Genomic DNA, 14,982 nt, shown 5'->3' on the forward strand with positions numbered 1-14,982 from the left:
TGTTGTGTAATGAACTGGATATGATTAGGGAGCTTAAGGTAAAGGAACCCTTAGGAAAAAGTGATCTATTATGATAGGAATCAACCTGAAATTTGAGAGGGAGAAGCTCACATCAGATGTATCAGTATTACAGTGGGGCAAAGGGAATTACAGAGGCACGAGGGAGGAGCTGGCCAAAGTTGATTGGAAGGGGACATTGGCAGTGATGGTGGCAGAACAGCTATGGCTTGAGTTTCTGGGAACAATTCAGAAGGTGCAGAACAGATACCTGTACATCCCAAAAAAGAGAGAGCATTCTAAAGGCAGGAAGACACAACTATGGCTGACAAGGGAAGTCAAAGCTGAATAAAAGCCAAAGAGAAAGCATATAATGGGAAGTTAGAGGATTAGGAAATTTTTAGCAACCAACAGAAGGCAACTAAAAAAACCATAAGAGGGGAAAGATAAAATATGAAGGTAAGCCTGCTAATAATATCAAAAATGATACCATAAGTTTTTTCTCAATATATAAAGTGTAAAAGAGAGGCAAGAGAGGATATTGGTCTGCTGGAAAATGATGCTGGAGAGATAGTAATGGGGGAGTCTAGGACCAGAGGGCACAACCTCAAAATATACAGTGATGTCCATTTAGAACAGAGATGATGAGGAATTTCTTTAACCAGAGGTTGGCAAATCTTTGGAATTCATTGTCACAGATGGCTGTGGAGGCCAGGTCACTGGGTCCATTTAAAATATAGATTGATAGGTTCTTGATTCATCAGGGTGTGAAAGGTTACAGAGAGAAGGCAGGAAAATGGGGTTAAAAGAGAAATGTATCAGCCATGATGAAATGGCAGAGCAGATGTGATGGGCTAAATGGCCCAATTCTGCTTCTATGACTAATATGATCTTATTTGCTCATATTACTTATGTTTAACTTCCCAGCATTTTTTATGTTTTGCATTGTACTGCTGCTGCAAAACAACAAATTTCATGACCTATGTTGAATAAACCTGAAAGCTCAAAGTATGTATACGATACACAACCTCGACATTCGTTTTCTTATAGGCCGCCACAAAACAAAGAAACCCAATAGAACCCATTAAAAAAATCATCAAGCACCCAAGGTGCAATAAAAGAACCAATTGTGGTAACAATAAAAAGTAAAAACAAATAACACTCTGAACGAAAGTTCACAAAGGGGAGTCCACAGCCACGAAGCCCGTTCATCACTGCAGCTGATCCAGGAGCCTGTTAGTTGCAGGTCACTGCCTTAGTTCAGTGCAGAGACGAGTTAATCTCACAAAACAGCAAGCTGAATTCAGTCCATCCCTTGGCTCCAGCACAGACGTTTTTAATCTTGCCCTGCACTTAAATTAGCCAAACATCGCCTCATTCCACACTCTCAAACTTGGGCCCTGTCATTTCAATTCCGCCTCGAGTCCACTCTGGCAATGGCCAAACATAGGCTTGTTCCTCCCTCTGGGGCCCAGACCCCTCCACCTCGATCCGGCCTGTACCCAACCTTTTCATTCTGCTCCAAGTCTGCTCTAACAATGGCCAAACATAGGCTCGTTCCTCACTCTCAGGTCCTGCCACAACTGCATTGCACCTTCAAGACTCCAATTCAGTGAATTCGCCAGAATACCGCACAACTGCCAGGTCATACAGGTGGCTCAGAAACACGTCTTCAAAAGGCAAGCTACAGGCTATAGATTGCAGTGATCGTTGTACAGAAAAAAGAAAAAGAGTAGTTGGTGGATTTGCTTCTGATTCTGATTTCATCTGAACATCGTGTTGGACTCTTTTGTCAATCATTTTAAATCTTCGTATGTTGGAGTCACAGAGTCATATAGCATGCAAACCAGCCCTTCAGCCCATCTGATCCATGCTGGTCAAAATGCTCAACTAAGCTCCCATTTGCTCTGCTTTAGCCCATACCCTTCCAAACTTATATTTATTTATTTTATTTGGTGTTACAGCACGGAATAGACCCTTCCAACCCTTCAAGCCGCGCCACCCCAGCAACCACTGACAACCCTGATTTAACCCTAACCTAATCACGGGACAATTTACAATGACCAAGTAAGCTTCCAGGTACATCTTCGGATTGTGGGAGGAAATTGGAGTGCCCGGGGAAACACACGCATTCCACAGGGAGGACTGCAGACTCCTTAGACAACACCGAAACTGAACTCTGAACTCCAACACATTGGGCTGAGCTGTAATAGCAATGTGCTAACCATACACTACGTAGCACCTAATCTAAGTAACTGTCCAAGTGTCTTTTACATGTTGTTATTGTACCTGTCTCCATCATGTCTGATGAATCTTATAGAATTTTTTGAAGATGTAACTAGTAGAGTGGATGGGGAGAGCCAGTGGATGTGGTGTATTTAGATTTTCAAAAGGCTTTTGACAAGGTCCCACACAGGAGATTAGTGTGCGGCGGTGTTAGCTGTGAGGAGGATGCTTAGAGGATGCAGGGTGACTTGGATAGGTTAGGTGAGTGGGCAAATTCATGGCAGATGCAATTTAATGTGGATAAATGTGAGGTTATCCACTTTGGTTGCAAGAACAGGAAAACAGATTATTATCTGAACGGTGGCCGATTAGGAAAAGGGGAGATGCAATGAGACCTGGTGTCATTGTACACCAGTCATTGAAGGTGGGCATGCAGGTACAGCAGGCGGTGAAAAAGGCAAATGGTATGTTGGCATTCATAGCAAAAGGATTTGAGTACAGGAGCAGGGAGGTTCTACTGCAGTTGTACAAGGCCTTGGTGAGACCGCACCTAGAATATTGTGTGCAGTTTTGGTCCCCTAATCTGAGGAAAGACATTCTTGCCATAGAGGGAGTACAGAGAAGGTTCACCAGATTGATTCCTGGGATGACAGGACTTTCATATGAAGAAAGACTGGATCAACTAGACTTATACTCACTGGAATTTAGAAGATTGAGGGGGGATCTTATTGAAACATATAAAATTCTAAAGGGATTGGACAGGCTAGATGCAGGAAGATTGTTTCTGATGTTGGGGAAGTCCAGAACGAGGGGGTCACAGTTTAAGGATAAAGGGGAAGCCTTTTAGGACCGAGATGAGGAAAAACTTCTTCACACAGAGAGTGGTGAATTTGTGGAATTCTCTGCCACAGGAAACAGTTGAGGCCGGTTCATCGGCTATATTTAAGAGGAAGTTAGATATGGCCCTTGTGGCTAAAGGGATCAGGGGGTATGGAGAGAAAGCAGGTACAGGGTTCTGAGTTGGATGATCAGCAAATAGTCACGATGAGAAACTTTCAATTTTATACATTTATAAAGAAAACCTTTTTCTTTCTCAGTCTCTTAGTCAATCAACACATTCCTTCTCCTTGTTCTATTTATATGCCTCCTTTGGTATTTAATGTGTCCCCTTTCCAGCCGGTGCTCAGTCCCTGCACTAGAATTTCATGATCCATCAATCTGATTGATTAAAGAGTTACTTTCCCTGCTCACTCAGGTCCCCAGTGGCCTGTCTACAGCACTGGTACTGTAGAAGCTATCATCTCACACACTCCAAAGGTGATGCGGAAACCTTAAGTGAAACTGTTACAGACATGCCAGTTGTTCTTCCTGTGGGACAGACGAGTTATCATAGTCACAGAACACTACATCACAGAGGCAGGCCCTTCAGCCCATCCAGTCCGTGCAAACTATCAATCTGCCTACTCCCATCAACCTGTACCTGGACCATAGCCTTCCATACCTCTCCCATCCATGCACCTACTCAAATTCCTCTATAATTGAACCCATTGGCAGCTCATTCGACAAAAGGAGGGGGAGAAGGGGAGGGTGAGGGCTGCTAAAGGCCCAAGAGTCAACCAATCCCTGGCAAGGATCGCAATACCAGGTGTCTCCTCACTTCCTAAACTTCCTCCCAGGACAAAAAGCCAACCTCACTGGGGGAGGGGGTTAAAATCAATCCATAAATAACACGAGAAAACAGACACTGGAACATTTCTTTTGATTCTTTTCAAGTGTTACAAAGTTACTTACAAGATCAAATTGGAGACACCTTCAGCATCACTTACCATGGGAGGAGTGGCGATGTAGATGTGATAGACAGAGAGACAGACAGACGGAGACAAACCAACAGACAGAGTCTCACAGGGAAAGACAGAGAGGGCGAGAGGGGGAAGGAGAAAAACAGGGAGACAGGATTTGTTTCCAGATTTCATTCTAAAAATCAGAGTCACTTTGCTTTTATCTCCACTCAAATTGAAATGAGGTTACATCTGCACAAAGATGAAGATTACACATTGTCTGACTGCAGGCAAAGGGACCTGTGAAGACCTTTTTATATTGGAGCTTCTGGGCGAGTAATTTATACAGACTATGCCCTTCACAGGCAATGATAATTCCTTCACACTGGCAGTGCTCTGTTGCAGTCTAACACACAGGAGGTAAATGGGAAGGTCGCTAGAACTTTACTGGATGTCCGCAGCTACAGACACCTTCACGCTAGTGCAGAGCGCTCTGTCGTGGAACACACAGGCACATCTCTAGATCAAGTCCCTCCCAACACACAGACCAATCCCATATGGCCCCCTCCTGTTTCCTTAACAGATAGTTCACCATGTGACCCATCCAGTCTATGTCAGCTCTCAGAACAATCCCACTGATTGTCATAATTAGGAGTAGGAGAAGGCCATTTGACTCATCGAGCCTGCTCCACCATTCAGTGGCTGATCTTGCTGTTGACTCAGCTCTACCTACCTGCCTTATCTCCATAACCCTCAATTCCCCTGTGATGCAAAATTCTAGCTAATCTAATCTTCTTGAGAAAATTTTGAAATAATAAATGACTTCATTCACTCAGACAGAGTATCCCTGTGCTAGAGAGAGGGCAAAGGAGATTCACTAGGATAGCTTGGTCAACATAGAGCAACTGGGCTGAATGGCCTTTTTCTGTGCTGTGTAACTCTACACCACCAAGATTTTGCCTGGAATTGCAGGGAGCTTATTTCAAAAGGTGGGGTTGGATGGCCTGGGTTTGTTTAACCCAGAGTAGAGCAGACTGAGTCGGAGGGGGAAGAGAGGCACAGTATGGTTGTGTTGTGTTGTTCTCCAATCTTGACAATCTATTTGCAAATGTTCTATCACCAAAGAGACATCAAGAGTGCACTGATGACGTCTCCTCATATGTGTTGAAACATTTCCAAGTAAATTGTCAAGATTGAAGAACAACTCAACCCAACTATCAATCACCTGAGCTACACGTTTTCCAAATTATTTCCAGATTCAGTATATAAAATATCAATGGCACAAACAAGTAAATGCTAAGAATATTTTTCTCTCACGGAGTCATATATCACAGAAACAGGCCATTTGGCCCAGCAGAGCCATTCTAACCAAGAAGCCCCATTCTAACTGGTCCCATTTGCCAACCTTTGAAACCTTTCCAATCCATGTACCTGTCCAATTATCAATTAAAAATTGTCTCAACCATTTCCTCTGGTACATAGATACCACCCATAGTGTAAAGGTTTGCCCATAAAGTTCCTATTAAATCTCTTTCACCTCATGCCAGCTAGTTTTTGATTCCCCAACAGTGGGGGGGCGGAGCCCAAGTGCATTCACCCTGTCTACGCCCCTTGTGATTTTACACATCTCCGCAAGACCACCTCTCGGTCTCTCACACTCTAAAAAGGGTTCCCAACCTTTTTTTATGCTCTGGGCCTGCACCGTTAAGCTAGAGGTCTGTGGACCCCAGGTTGGGAAACCATACCCAAGGAATGAAGTCCTAGCCTGTCCACCCTCTCCCTGTAGCTCAGGCCCATGAGTCTCGACAACATCCTGATAACTCTTTTCTGCACTCTTTCCAGTTTAGCAGCATCTTTCCTATTCAAAGTTCAAAGTAAATCTGTTATCAAAGTACATATAGGTCACCATATACAACCATGAGATTCATCTTCTTGTGGGCATCCACAGTAAATACAAAGAAACTCAATAGAATCAATGAAAAACTGCACACAACAAACAACTAATGTGCAAAAGACAACAAACCATGCAAGTACAAACAGAAAAAAATAAATGAATAGGCAATAATATTTCAAAGACAAATAGCAGGGTAACTATAGAGACATGTCTAAGACAAGAGGGCACAGGTTTGAGATGATAAATAGGAGGTTTAGAGAGCATCTGAGGGGGAATATTTCATTTTAAGCACCATATCTAGAACATACTACCCAAAGAGATGGTGGTGACAGAGACTCTCACAGTGTTTGAAAGACAACTAGACCCATTGCATCAGCAAGGTAGAGAAGGATACAGACCCAACGCTGCAAATGGGATTATTTTGGATAGTTCCAGTGGTCAGTAGGATCACGATGGGCCTAATTCTGTGCGTACAACACTATGACTTAACTCCATCGTGGGCGGTCCCAAGCCCAGCTGTTTCCCCAAGCCATCAGGTTCCTCAATACTCAGAGTCCAGACTGACATCTACGTCATTTATTATTATATTGTAATTTGTCCTTTACTGTGCCTATTGTCTTGTTTGTATAATTATTGTACTGCCCTGCACTGTTTTGTGCATTTTATGTAGTCCTGTGCAGGTCTGTAGTCTAGTGCAGTAGTTTTGTGTTTCATGTAGCACCAGGGTCCTGGAGGAATGTTGTTTCATTTTTACTGTGTACTGTACCAGCAGTTTATGGTTGAAATGACAATAAATTTGACTTGACTTGACAGGAGGAGGGTTGGGCATGGGGCTAGCAACCCCATCCCGTAAAAACCCAGAGCTACAGAAATGTCGACAGAGGCTCCAAAGACCTCATCCCTGGGAGAAGAAAGGATCTTTGCCTAGAAGGTGCATGAAGTCATGTGGTGAAAGCTGACGCCACAGGGCCAATCAGCCTTCTATTAGCCCAGGACAGAGGACTGTGGTGAGTGCACATACAACACGCTGGAGGAACTCAGCAGGTCGGATAGCATCTGTGGAAACGAGCAGTCAACGTTTCGGGCCCAGACCCTTCGTCTACGGACTGTGGTGAATGCTGTTAGTGGCCTATGACCCAGTAGGTATGATGGGCTTAAAGAACAACAATATAACTTAAAGATTGCTTTATTATTTCTTCTTGCTGAGACCCCCTCGGATATTGCAATAAAATATACTTTTTTTTTAAATAAATATAGCCTTTCTATAGTTCTGAATTGCGCCCTGTTTTGCCATTTGAAAAAAACAGACGGTCAGCAACACACTTGTTTGGGAACCAAGAGAGAACTGCCCCAGTAGTGTACTGTTTAGCACAACGCCAATACAGCTCAGGGCATTTGGAGTTCAGAGCATTATTCCAGACGTCCTCCGACAAAAGTTTGTATGTTCTTCCCGTGAGCACATAGGTTACCTCTGCATGCTCCGGTTTCCTCCCACAGTCCAAAGACACACTGGTTAGTAGGTTAACTGGTCATTTGGTAAATTGTCCTGTGATTAGGTCAGTAGGTTGCTGGTAACATGGCTTATTGGGCCAGATGGACCTATTTCACACTGTATCTCTAAATAAATAACAGAAACAAACTCAAGTAGATTGGGGGCGGGGGAGAATAGGCAGATGGAATCAGGTGGGGGATGATGAGGAGTTGATGTATTGAGAAGAGGAGGGATGAGAAAAAGTGAACAAAAGGGAAAGAGACCTTGGGTAGATACTTAAATATCACCTTTAACATAGCAGTATGGAACAGAGAATAATGCATCACAGTGCAGGCTATTCGGCCCACAATATTGTGCTAACCTTTTAACTTACTCTAAGATCCATCTAATGCTTCCTACTCACAAAGTGCTCCATTGTTCTTTCATCCATGTGAAATTTAAGAGTCTCTTAAATGTCCCTAATGTATCTGCCTCAACCATCACCCCTGGCAGGGTGTTCCATGCACTTAGCACTCACTGTGTAAAACACCTTCGCTCCTTCATAGCCCTCCATTTTTCTTTTATCCATGTGCCTATCAACGAGTCTCTTAAATGTCCCTAATGTATCACCACCTCTGGCAGCACATTCCACACACCCACCACTCTGTATAAAAAACCTACCTGACATCCCCTTTATATTTTCCTCCAATCACTTTAAAATTATACCCACTTGTATTAGTCCCCTTGCACTATTCCACAAGCACATCATTAAAGAAGAATTTGTCACCAGGTTTTCTAAGAGACTTCAGGGACAGGTTAGGAATTGTTACACCCAAGAGGTCGGGATTAAAGCTGTCTTACCGAGAGAGAGGCATTGACGGTTGGGAAGGGAATTCTGGAGTTTCGGTTTGTGCCTGCTGTGGGTCCATCTGCCAATGGTAGAAATCTTAAAATCTGGAGAAAGCCTAAATAACTCCATAGGAGCTAAATAGAGATAGGAGCAGAATTAGGCCATTCTGTAGAGCCCTACAAGCAGTGCAAAGCTCAGGCCGTGGGACGGCACTGCAGAAATACTGTCGATGAGTGTGAAGCGTCCCTCGTCAGCAAGAGGCATCAGGCAGGTAATATGATTAAGCAGAGAAGAAAATGCAAATTAGAAACAGAGGGAAGGATGAACTGGAATTCACCTCAGTCGGGTTGATTACAGACCATAAGACATACAGAAGGAGCAAAATTAGGCCATTCCAGCCCATCAAGTCTGCTCCACCATTCCATCATGGCTGATTTATTATCCATCTCAACCTCATTCTGCTGTCTTCTCCCCAACCTTTGGTGCCCTGACTAATCAAGAACCTCACTAATCAAGGTCCTGCAAGGAGGCTGGTCAAGAAGGTTCAGTTGTTCACCATTCAGAATGAGGTAGCAAATATGATTAGACATTGGCTTTGTACGAGAAGCCTGAGAGTGGTAGTAGAGGGTTACCTCTCTGACTGGAGGCCTGTGACTAGTAGTGTGCCACAGGGATCAGTGCTGAGACCTTTGTTGTTTGTCATCTATATCAATGATCTCAATGATAATGTGGTTAAGTGGATCAGCAAATTTGCAGGTGACACTAAGATTGGGGATGTAGTGGACAGCGAGAAAGGCTTGCAAAGGGATCTGCACTAGGTGGAAAAATGGGCTGCAAAATGGCAGATGGAATTTAATGCAGACAAGTGCAAGGTTTTGCACCAGTGGAACCAACTAGGGTAGGTCTTACATGATGAATGACAAGACCATTCCATCTTACACACTGAGGAGTGTGGTAGAACAAAGGGATCTCAGAACACAGGTACATAATTCATTGATTGTATTGTTACAGGTAGATAGGGTTGTTAAAAAAAGTTTTGGCACATTGACCTTCATAAATCAATGTATTGAGTACAGAAGATGGGATGTTATGTTGAAGTTGTCTAAGATGTTGGTAAGGCCTAATTTGGAGCATTGAGTGCAGTTTTGGTCACCTACCTACAGAAAAGGTGTAAGAAAGATAGAAAGTGTACAGAGAAAATTTAAAAGGATGCTGTGAGATCTGGAGGACCTGAGTTATAAGAAGAGATTGAATAAGCTAGGACTGTATTTTCTGGAGCATAGAAAATTGAGGTATACAAAATTATGGGGAGTATAAATAGGGTAAATGCAAACAGGCGTTTTTCACTGAGGTTCAGTTGGACTACAATCAGAGGTCATGGCTTAGGGGTGAAAGGTGAGAGGCTTAAGGGGAATATGAGGAGAAACCACTCAGAGGATGGTGAGAGTGTGGAATGAGCTGTCAGTGCAAGTGGTCCTTGTGAGCTCGATTTTAACATTCAAGAGAAGTTTGGATAGGTACATGGATAGTTGGGATATGGAGGGCTATGATCTGGGTGCAGGTCGATGGGAGTTCAAATGGTTTCAGCATGGACTAAATCAGCTGAAGGGCCTGTTTCTGTGATGTACTTCTCTATGTCTCTATAACCTATCAACCTCTGCTTTAAATATACCCAAGGACTTGGCCTCCACAGCTGAATAAGGTAATGGATTACACAGATCCACCACCTTCTAGCTAAAGAAATTCTGGCTACTATTCAGAGGCTGTGCCCTCTGGTTCTAGACTCTCCTACTATTGGAAACATCCTCTCCACATCCACTCCATACAGGCCTTCCAATATTCAGTAGATTTCAATGCGATTCTCGTAAACTCCAGCAAGTACAGGCCCAGAGTCACCAAATGTTCTTCATATATGAAACATTTAATTCCTGGGATCATTCTTAGGCACCTCCTCTGAAACAGAGCGAGGTGATGGCAGGTGAGGAAAGAGAGTGAGGAATAGAAACAAAAATAGGAGTCGGGGAGAGGAATTACTCGAAGTTGGATTATCCAATGTTCATGTCATCAAGTTGGGGGCTACCCAGACAGAATACAACATGTTGCTCCTCCAAACTGAGTATGGCCTCATCTTGGCAGTAGAGAGGACATGGTCTGCCATGTTGGAATGGGAATGGAAAGACCATAACACGTCAGAGCAGAATTAAGCCATTCTTCCCACTGGGGCTGCTCCACTATTTAACCATTCTCCTCTCAACCCCATTCTCACACCTTCTCCCCCATGACCTTTTACGTACTGACTAATCAAGAACCTATCAACCTATTAGAGTTTAAGAATGGAATTAGGAGAAGGAGCTTAAGAATGGAAGTAGGAGAGCCAGAAGGAACCATGAGAAGGCCTTGGTGAGCAGGATTAAGGAAAGCCCCAAGGCATTCTACAAGTATATGAAGAGCAAGAGGATGAGCCATGTGAGAACAGGACCAATCAGATGCGATAGTGGAAACATGTGCATGGAGTTGGAAGAGGTAGCAGAGGTACTTAATGAATACCTAGCTTCAGTATTCATCAGGGAAAGAGACCTAGGCAATTGTGGGGATGACTTACAGCAGACTGAAATGCTTGAGCATATAGACTTTTAAAAAAAATGGAGGATGTGCTGGAGCTTTTGAAAAGTATTAAGTTAGATAAGTCACCAGGATTGGATGAGATATACCCCAAGCTACTGTGGAAAGTGAGGGAGGAGATTGCTGAGCTTCTTGCAATGATCTTTGCTTCATCAATAGGGATGGGAGAAGTATCAGAGGATTGAAGGGTTGCAAATGTTGCCCTTGTTCAAGAAAGAGAGTAGAGATAACCCAGGAAATTATAGACCAGTAAGTCTGGCTTCAGTGGTGGGCAAGTTGTTGGAGAAGATCCTGAGAGGCAGGATTTATGAGCATTTGGAGAGACATCATCTGATTAGGATAGTTAGCATAGCTTTATCAAGAGCAGGTCATGCCTTATGAGCCTGATTGAATTCTTTGAGGAAGTAACAAAACACATTGATGAAGGTAGAGCAGTGGATGTAGTGTATATGGATTTCAGTAAGGCATTTGATAAGACTCCCCATGCAAAGCTCCCTCAGAAACTAAGGAGGCATGGGATCCAAGGAGAGCTTGCTTTGTGGATCCAGAATTGGATTGCCCATAGAAGGCAAAGGGTGGTTGTAGATGGTTCATATTCTGCATGGAGGTCTATGACCAGTGGTGTTCCAGAGATCTGTTCTGGGACCCCTCCTCTTTGTGATTTTTATAACTGGCCTGGATGAAGAAGTAGAAGGGTGAGTTAGTAAGTTTGCTGATGACACAAATGTTGGGGGTGTTGTAGATAGTCTGGAGGGTTGTCAGAGGTTACTGTGTGATATCGATAGGATGCAGAACTGAGCTGAGAAGTGGCAGATGGACTTCAAGCCAGATAAGTGTGAAGTGGTTCATTTCGGTAGGTCAATTTTGAAGACAGAAAATATAATATTAATGATAAGACTCTTGGGAGTGTGGAGGATCTGAGAGATCTTCGGGTCCATTGGACACTCAAAGCTGCTGCACGGGTTGACAGTATTGTTAAGAAGGCGTATGGTGTGTTGGTATCCATCAACTGCGGGATTGAGCTCAAGAGCCATGAGGTAATGTTACAGCTATACAAGACCTTGGTCAGACCCCTTTTGGAGTACAGTGTTCAGTTCTGGTCACCTCATTACAGGAAGGGTGTGGATACTACTGAGAGAGTGCAGAGGAGAATTACAAGGATGTTGCCTGAATTGGTAGGTGTACGTTATGAATATAGGTTCAGTGAACTTGGCCTTTTCTCCTTGGAGCGAAAGAGGATGAGAGGTAATCTGATAGAGACGTATAGGAGCATTGATCGTGTGGATAGCCAGAGACTTTGTCCCAGAGCTGAAATGGCTAACACGAGGGGGCACCGTTTTAAGGTGCTTGGAAACAGGTACTGATGGGACGTCAGGGGTAAGTTTTTCACAGAGAGAGGTGGGTGCGTGGAATGCACTGCCAGTGGCAGTGGTTGAAGCAAATACAACAGGGTCCTTTAAGAGCCTCTTAGATAGGTACATGGAGCTTAGAAAAATAGAGGACTATGTGCTAGGGAAATTCTAGGCAGTTTTTAAGGTAGATTACATGGTTGCCACAACATTGTGTGCTGAAGGGCCTGCAATGTGGTGTAGATTTCTATGTTCTATGTTCTCCACCTGAAATGCACCCAGTGACCTGGCCTCCACAGTTGCCTGTGGTAACAAATTCCACAGTCAAATTGAAATGAGCAGCAACCAGGAGATCTGTCTTTTACGACAGGCAAAGTGCTTGAGAAAGATTTTGCTGACAGTGAGGGGAACCAGGCAGGACGTATCGAGGATTAAGCAGAGAGAAAAGAGCAGGTTAGAGAGAGGGAAGGATGAATTGGGTTTCAGTTCATTCAGAAATCACTTCCCCTTCCCCCAGCACCACTCTACCCTCTGTTCTACTCAACACATGGATCAACATTAACCTTGAAACAGCAGAGATAACATAACTGATCGATAACTTGATGCCACTTCAGCCAATGAAATGCTGACTTATTCCAGCAAGGGCCAAATCGTTTGGTCAACAGGACACTGATCTGCAATAGCGGATCTTCAAACTCGCATGGCACATTGCAGTATCAAAATATCATGCGACCCAATAGCAGGTAACAGACTTGCGAGGAAATGCTTCTACTACAAGAGAAACAATATATTGCATCAAAGCATAATGTATTTAAATATTAAATCATCCACTTCAGGAGGAAACGGGGAAAATATGACTATTTTATCTTCTTTACCTCATACTGCAAGCTCTTACACTGACCAACACACCATAGCAAATTCCTAAATCTGAACCAGGTTTAATATCACTGACATATGTCATGAAATTAGTTGTTTCGCAGCAGCAGTACAGTGCAACACATAAAAATTACTACAGTCTACAATAAGAAATATAAACAAATTAAATTAGTAGAGCAAAATTAGTGAGGTAGTGTTCAAGGGCCGGTTCATTGTTTCTTTGGAATCGGATGGTTTAGGGGTAGAAGCTGTTCCTAAAATGTTGCGTGTGCGTCTTTACACATATATATGTATATATATACAGTGGATAAACTTGATCCGTGATCCTTCTCTACCCACAAATAGATATTCTTAAACAATGAATATATCATTCACTTTAGCCACTAGTGAGCAGATTCTGGCCAGCAATGCAGAAACACATACTGGAACTGCATCACTTCAGAAATTACGCATCCAGTAGTTTTTCAATGAAATCATACCAAGGGAAAAAATGTCTCTTTGATACAAGTTACTAATTTGGCATTCTTGGTAAACCCAACTCTTTTAATATTTCATCTATCGTTGAGAACCGAGGTCTTTGAACAAGAAAGCACTTGAGACTACCATACATTGAGACATATACTCTCACTCTTTCAGGAAAAGAACTCTTTTATCTACAAAATAAATTTGTTCTCGGGGGAAAAAGTTAGCCATGAACTTGCATTCCGTACACAGTAGCCCATGTCGGATTGGAGAATTTGCCTACCATTCTTCCCAGTGATCTTCAATCCACCTGTCTTCCTCCTCTGGATCCATTCTGGAGGGAGGAGGCATTGATCCAACTGTTTTATGCACGATTTCTCTTACATCCCCACTGAAAAGTCTTCGGCAGACGGTCAATTAGATTCCACTTTCTCCCCGTGTCATTGGGAGACTCTAATCCATTGTTTAGTTCCAGAGAACGCGATCTTCACTGCACAGGAACCCATGAAAGAAAGCGATTTATGCCCTTAGCGCTATATATAACCAGTATGAAAGAGGAAAGGCAGACTGAACCTGCTCTCTTAGTGCACCCTCATTTATTATTTAAAAGTTAAATCAATACGTTTCATTTTCCAAGCCCTGATTTTCTATCTTTCCACTGTCTCTCTTCCTCTGCAGCCTACAAGATCCTGTTACACAAATCAATAACCCAGAGCTCCTTCGATCTGCATTCCCTCCCCAGGACACAGTCGAGAGCAGCATACAACGACAAAGCAACGGGGGTGGGAGAGATCCATACCCAGTCACGCACCAACATGAGCCCACATTAGGACCATCAGACATAGGAGCAGAATTGGGCCATTCTGCCCATCAAGTTGGCTCTACTATTTGATCCTGGCTGATTTATTTTCCCTCTCAACCCCATTTTCCTGCCTTCTCCTCGTAACCTTTGACATGTTAGCACATCACCAACTCTACTGTAACTTTGACACCACTCTCAGGTTGGAGAAGTAATACTTCATATTCCATCTGGGTAGCTTCCAATCTGATGGCACAAACATCGATTTCTCTAACTTCCAGTAATTTCCTACCCCCCCCCCCCCCCATCTTCCATTCCCCATTTTGGCTCACCTCTTACCTCCTCGCTTCTCCCAACCAGCCTTTCTCCTCCCTCTGGTGGTCCCTCCTCTCATTCTCCCCTGGTTCACTCTCCACTCCTATCCAGATTCCGTCTTCCTCAACCCTTTGCATTTTCCACCTCTCACCACCCAGCTTCTCACTTCAGCTCCCCTCCTCCACCCTCCTGGTTTCACCAATCACCTTCTAACTTGTACTCCTTCCCCACCTCCTTATTCTAGCATCTTTCATCCTTCCTTTCCAGTCCTGATGAAGGGTCTTGGTCTGAAACGTTGACTGTTCATTCCTCTCCATAGCTGTCACCTGTGTGTCCCCCAGCA

General features: G+C 43.6%; 1 protein-coding gene across 5 annotated transcripts in view; it reads right to left on the reverse strand.

Annotated features, from left to right (window-relative positions):
* mapk8ip1b (mitogen-activated protein kinase 8 interacting protein 1b) overlaps positions 1-14,982 on the reverse strand; it is a 163,366-nt gene that overhangs the window by 103,045 nt on the left and 45,339 nt on the right. The window contains exon 1 of one of the 5 annotated variants that reach the window (XM_073049863.1): positions 13,809-13,983. The exons of the other annotated variants lie outside the window; for them this stretch is intronic. Within the exon in view, the coding sequence (XP_072905964.1) occupies positions 13,809-13,876 (68 nt within the window). The 5' untranslated portion in view covers positions 13,877-13,983. Of the gene's footprint in view, positions 1-13,808; positions 13,984-14,982 lie in introns of those variants that run through there. 5 annotated transcript variants of the gene reach the window in all.

The sequence above is a fragment of the Hemitrygon akajei genome, chromosome 6, assembly GCF_048418815.1.
Source record: "Hemitrygon akajei chromosome 6, sHemAka1.3, whole genome shotgun sequence".
Taxonomy (NCBI): domain Eukaryota; kingdom Metazoa; phylum Chordata; class Chondrichthyes; order Myliobatiformes; family Dasyatidae; genus Hemitrygon; species Hemitrygon akajei.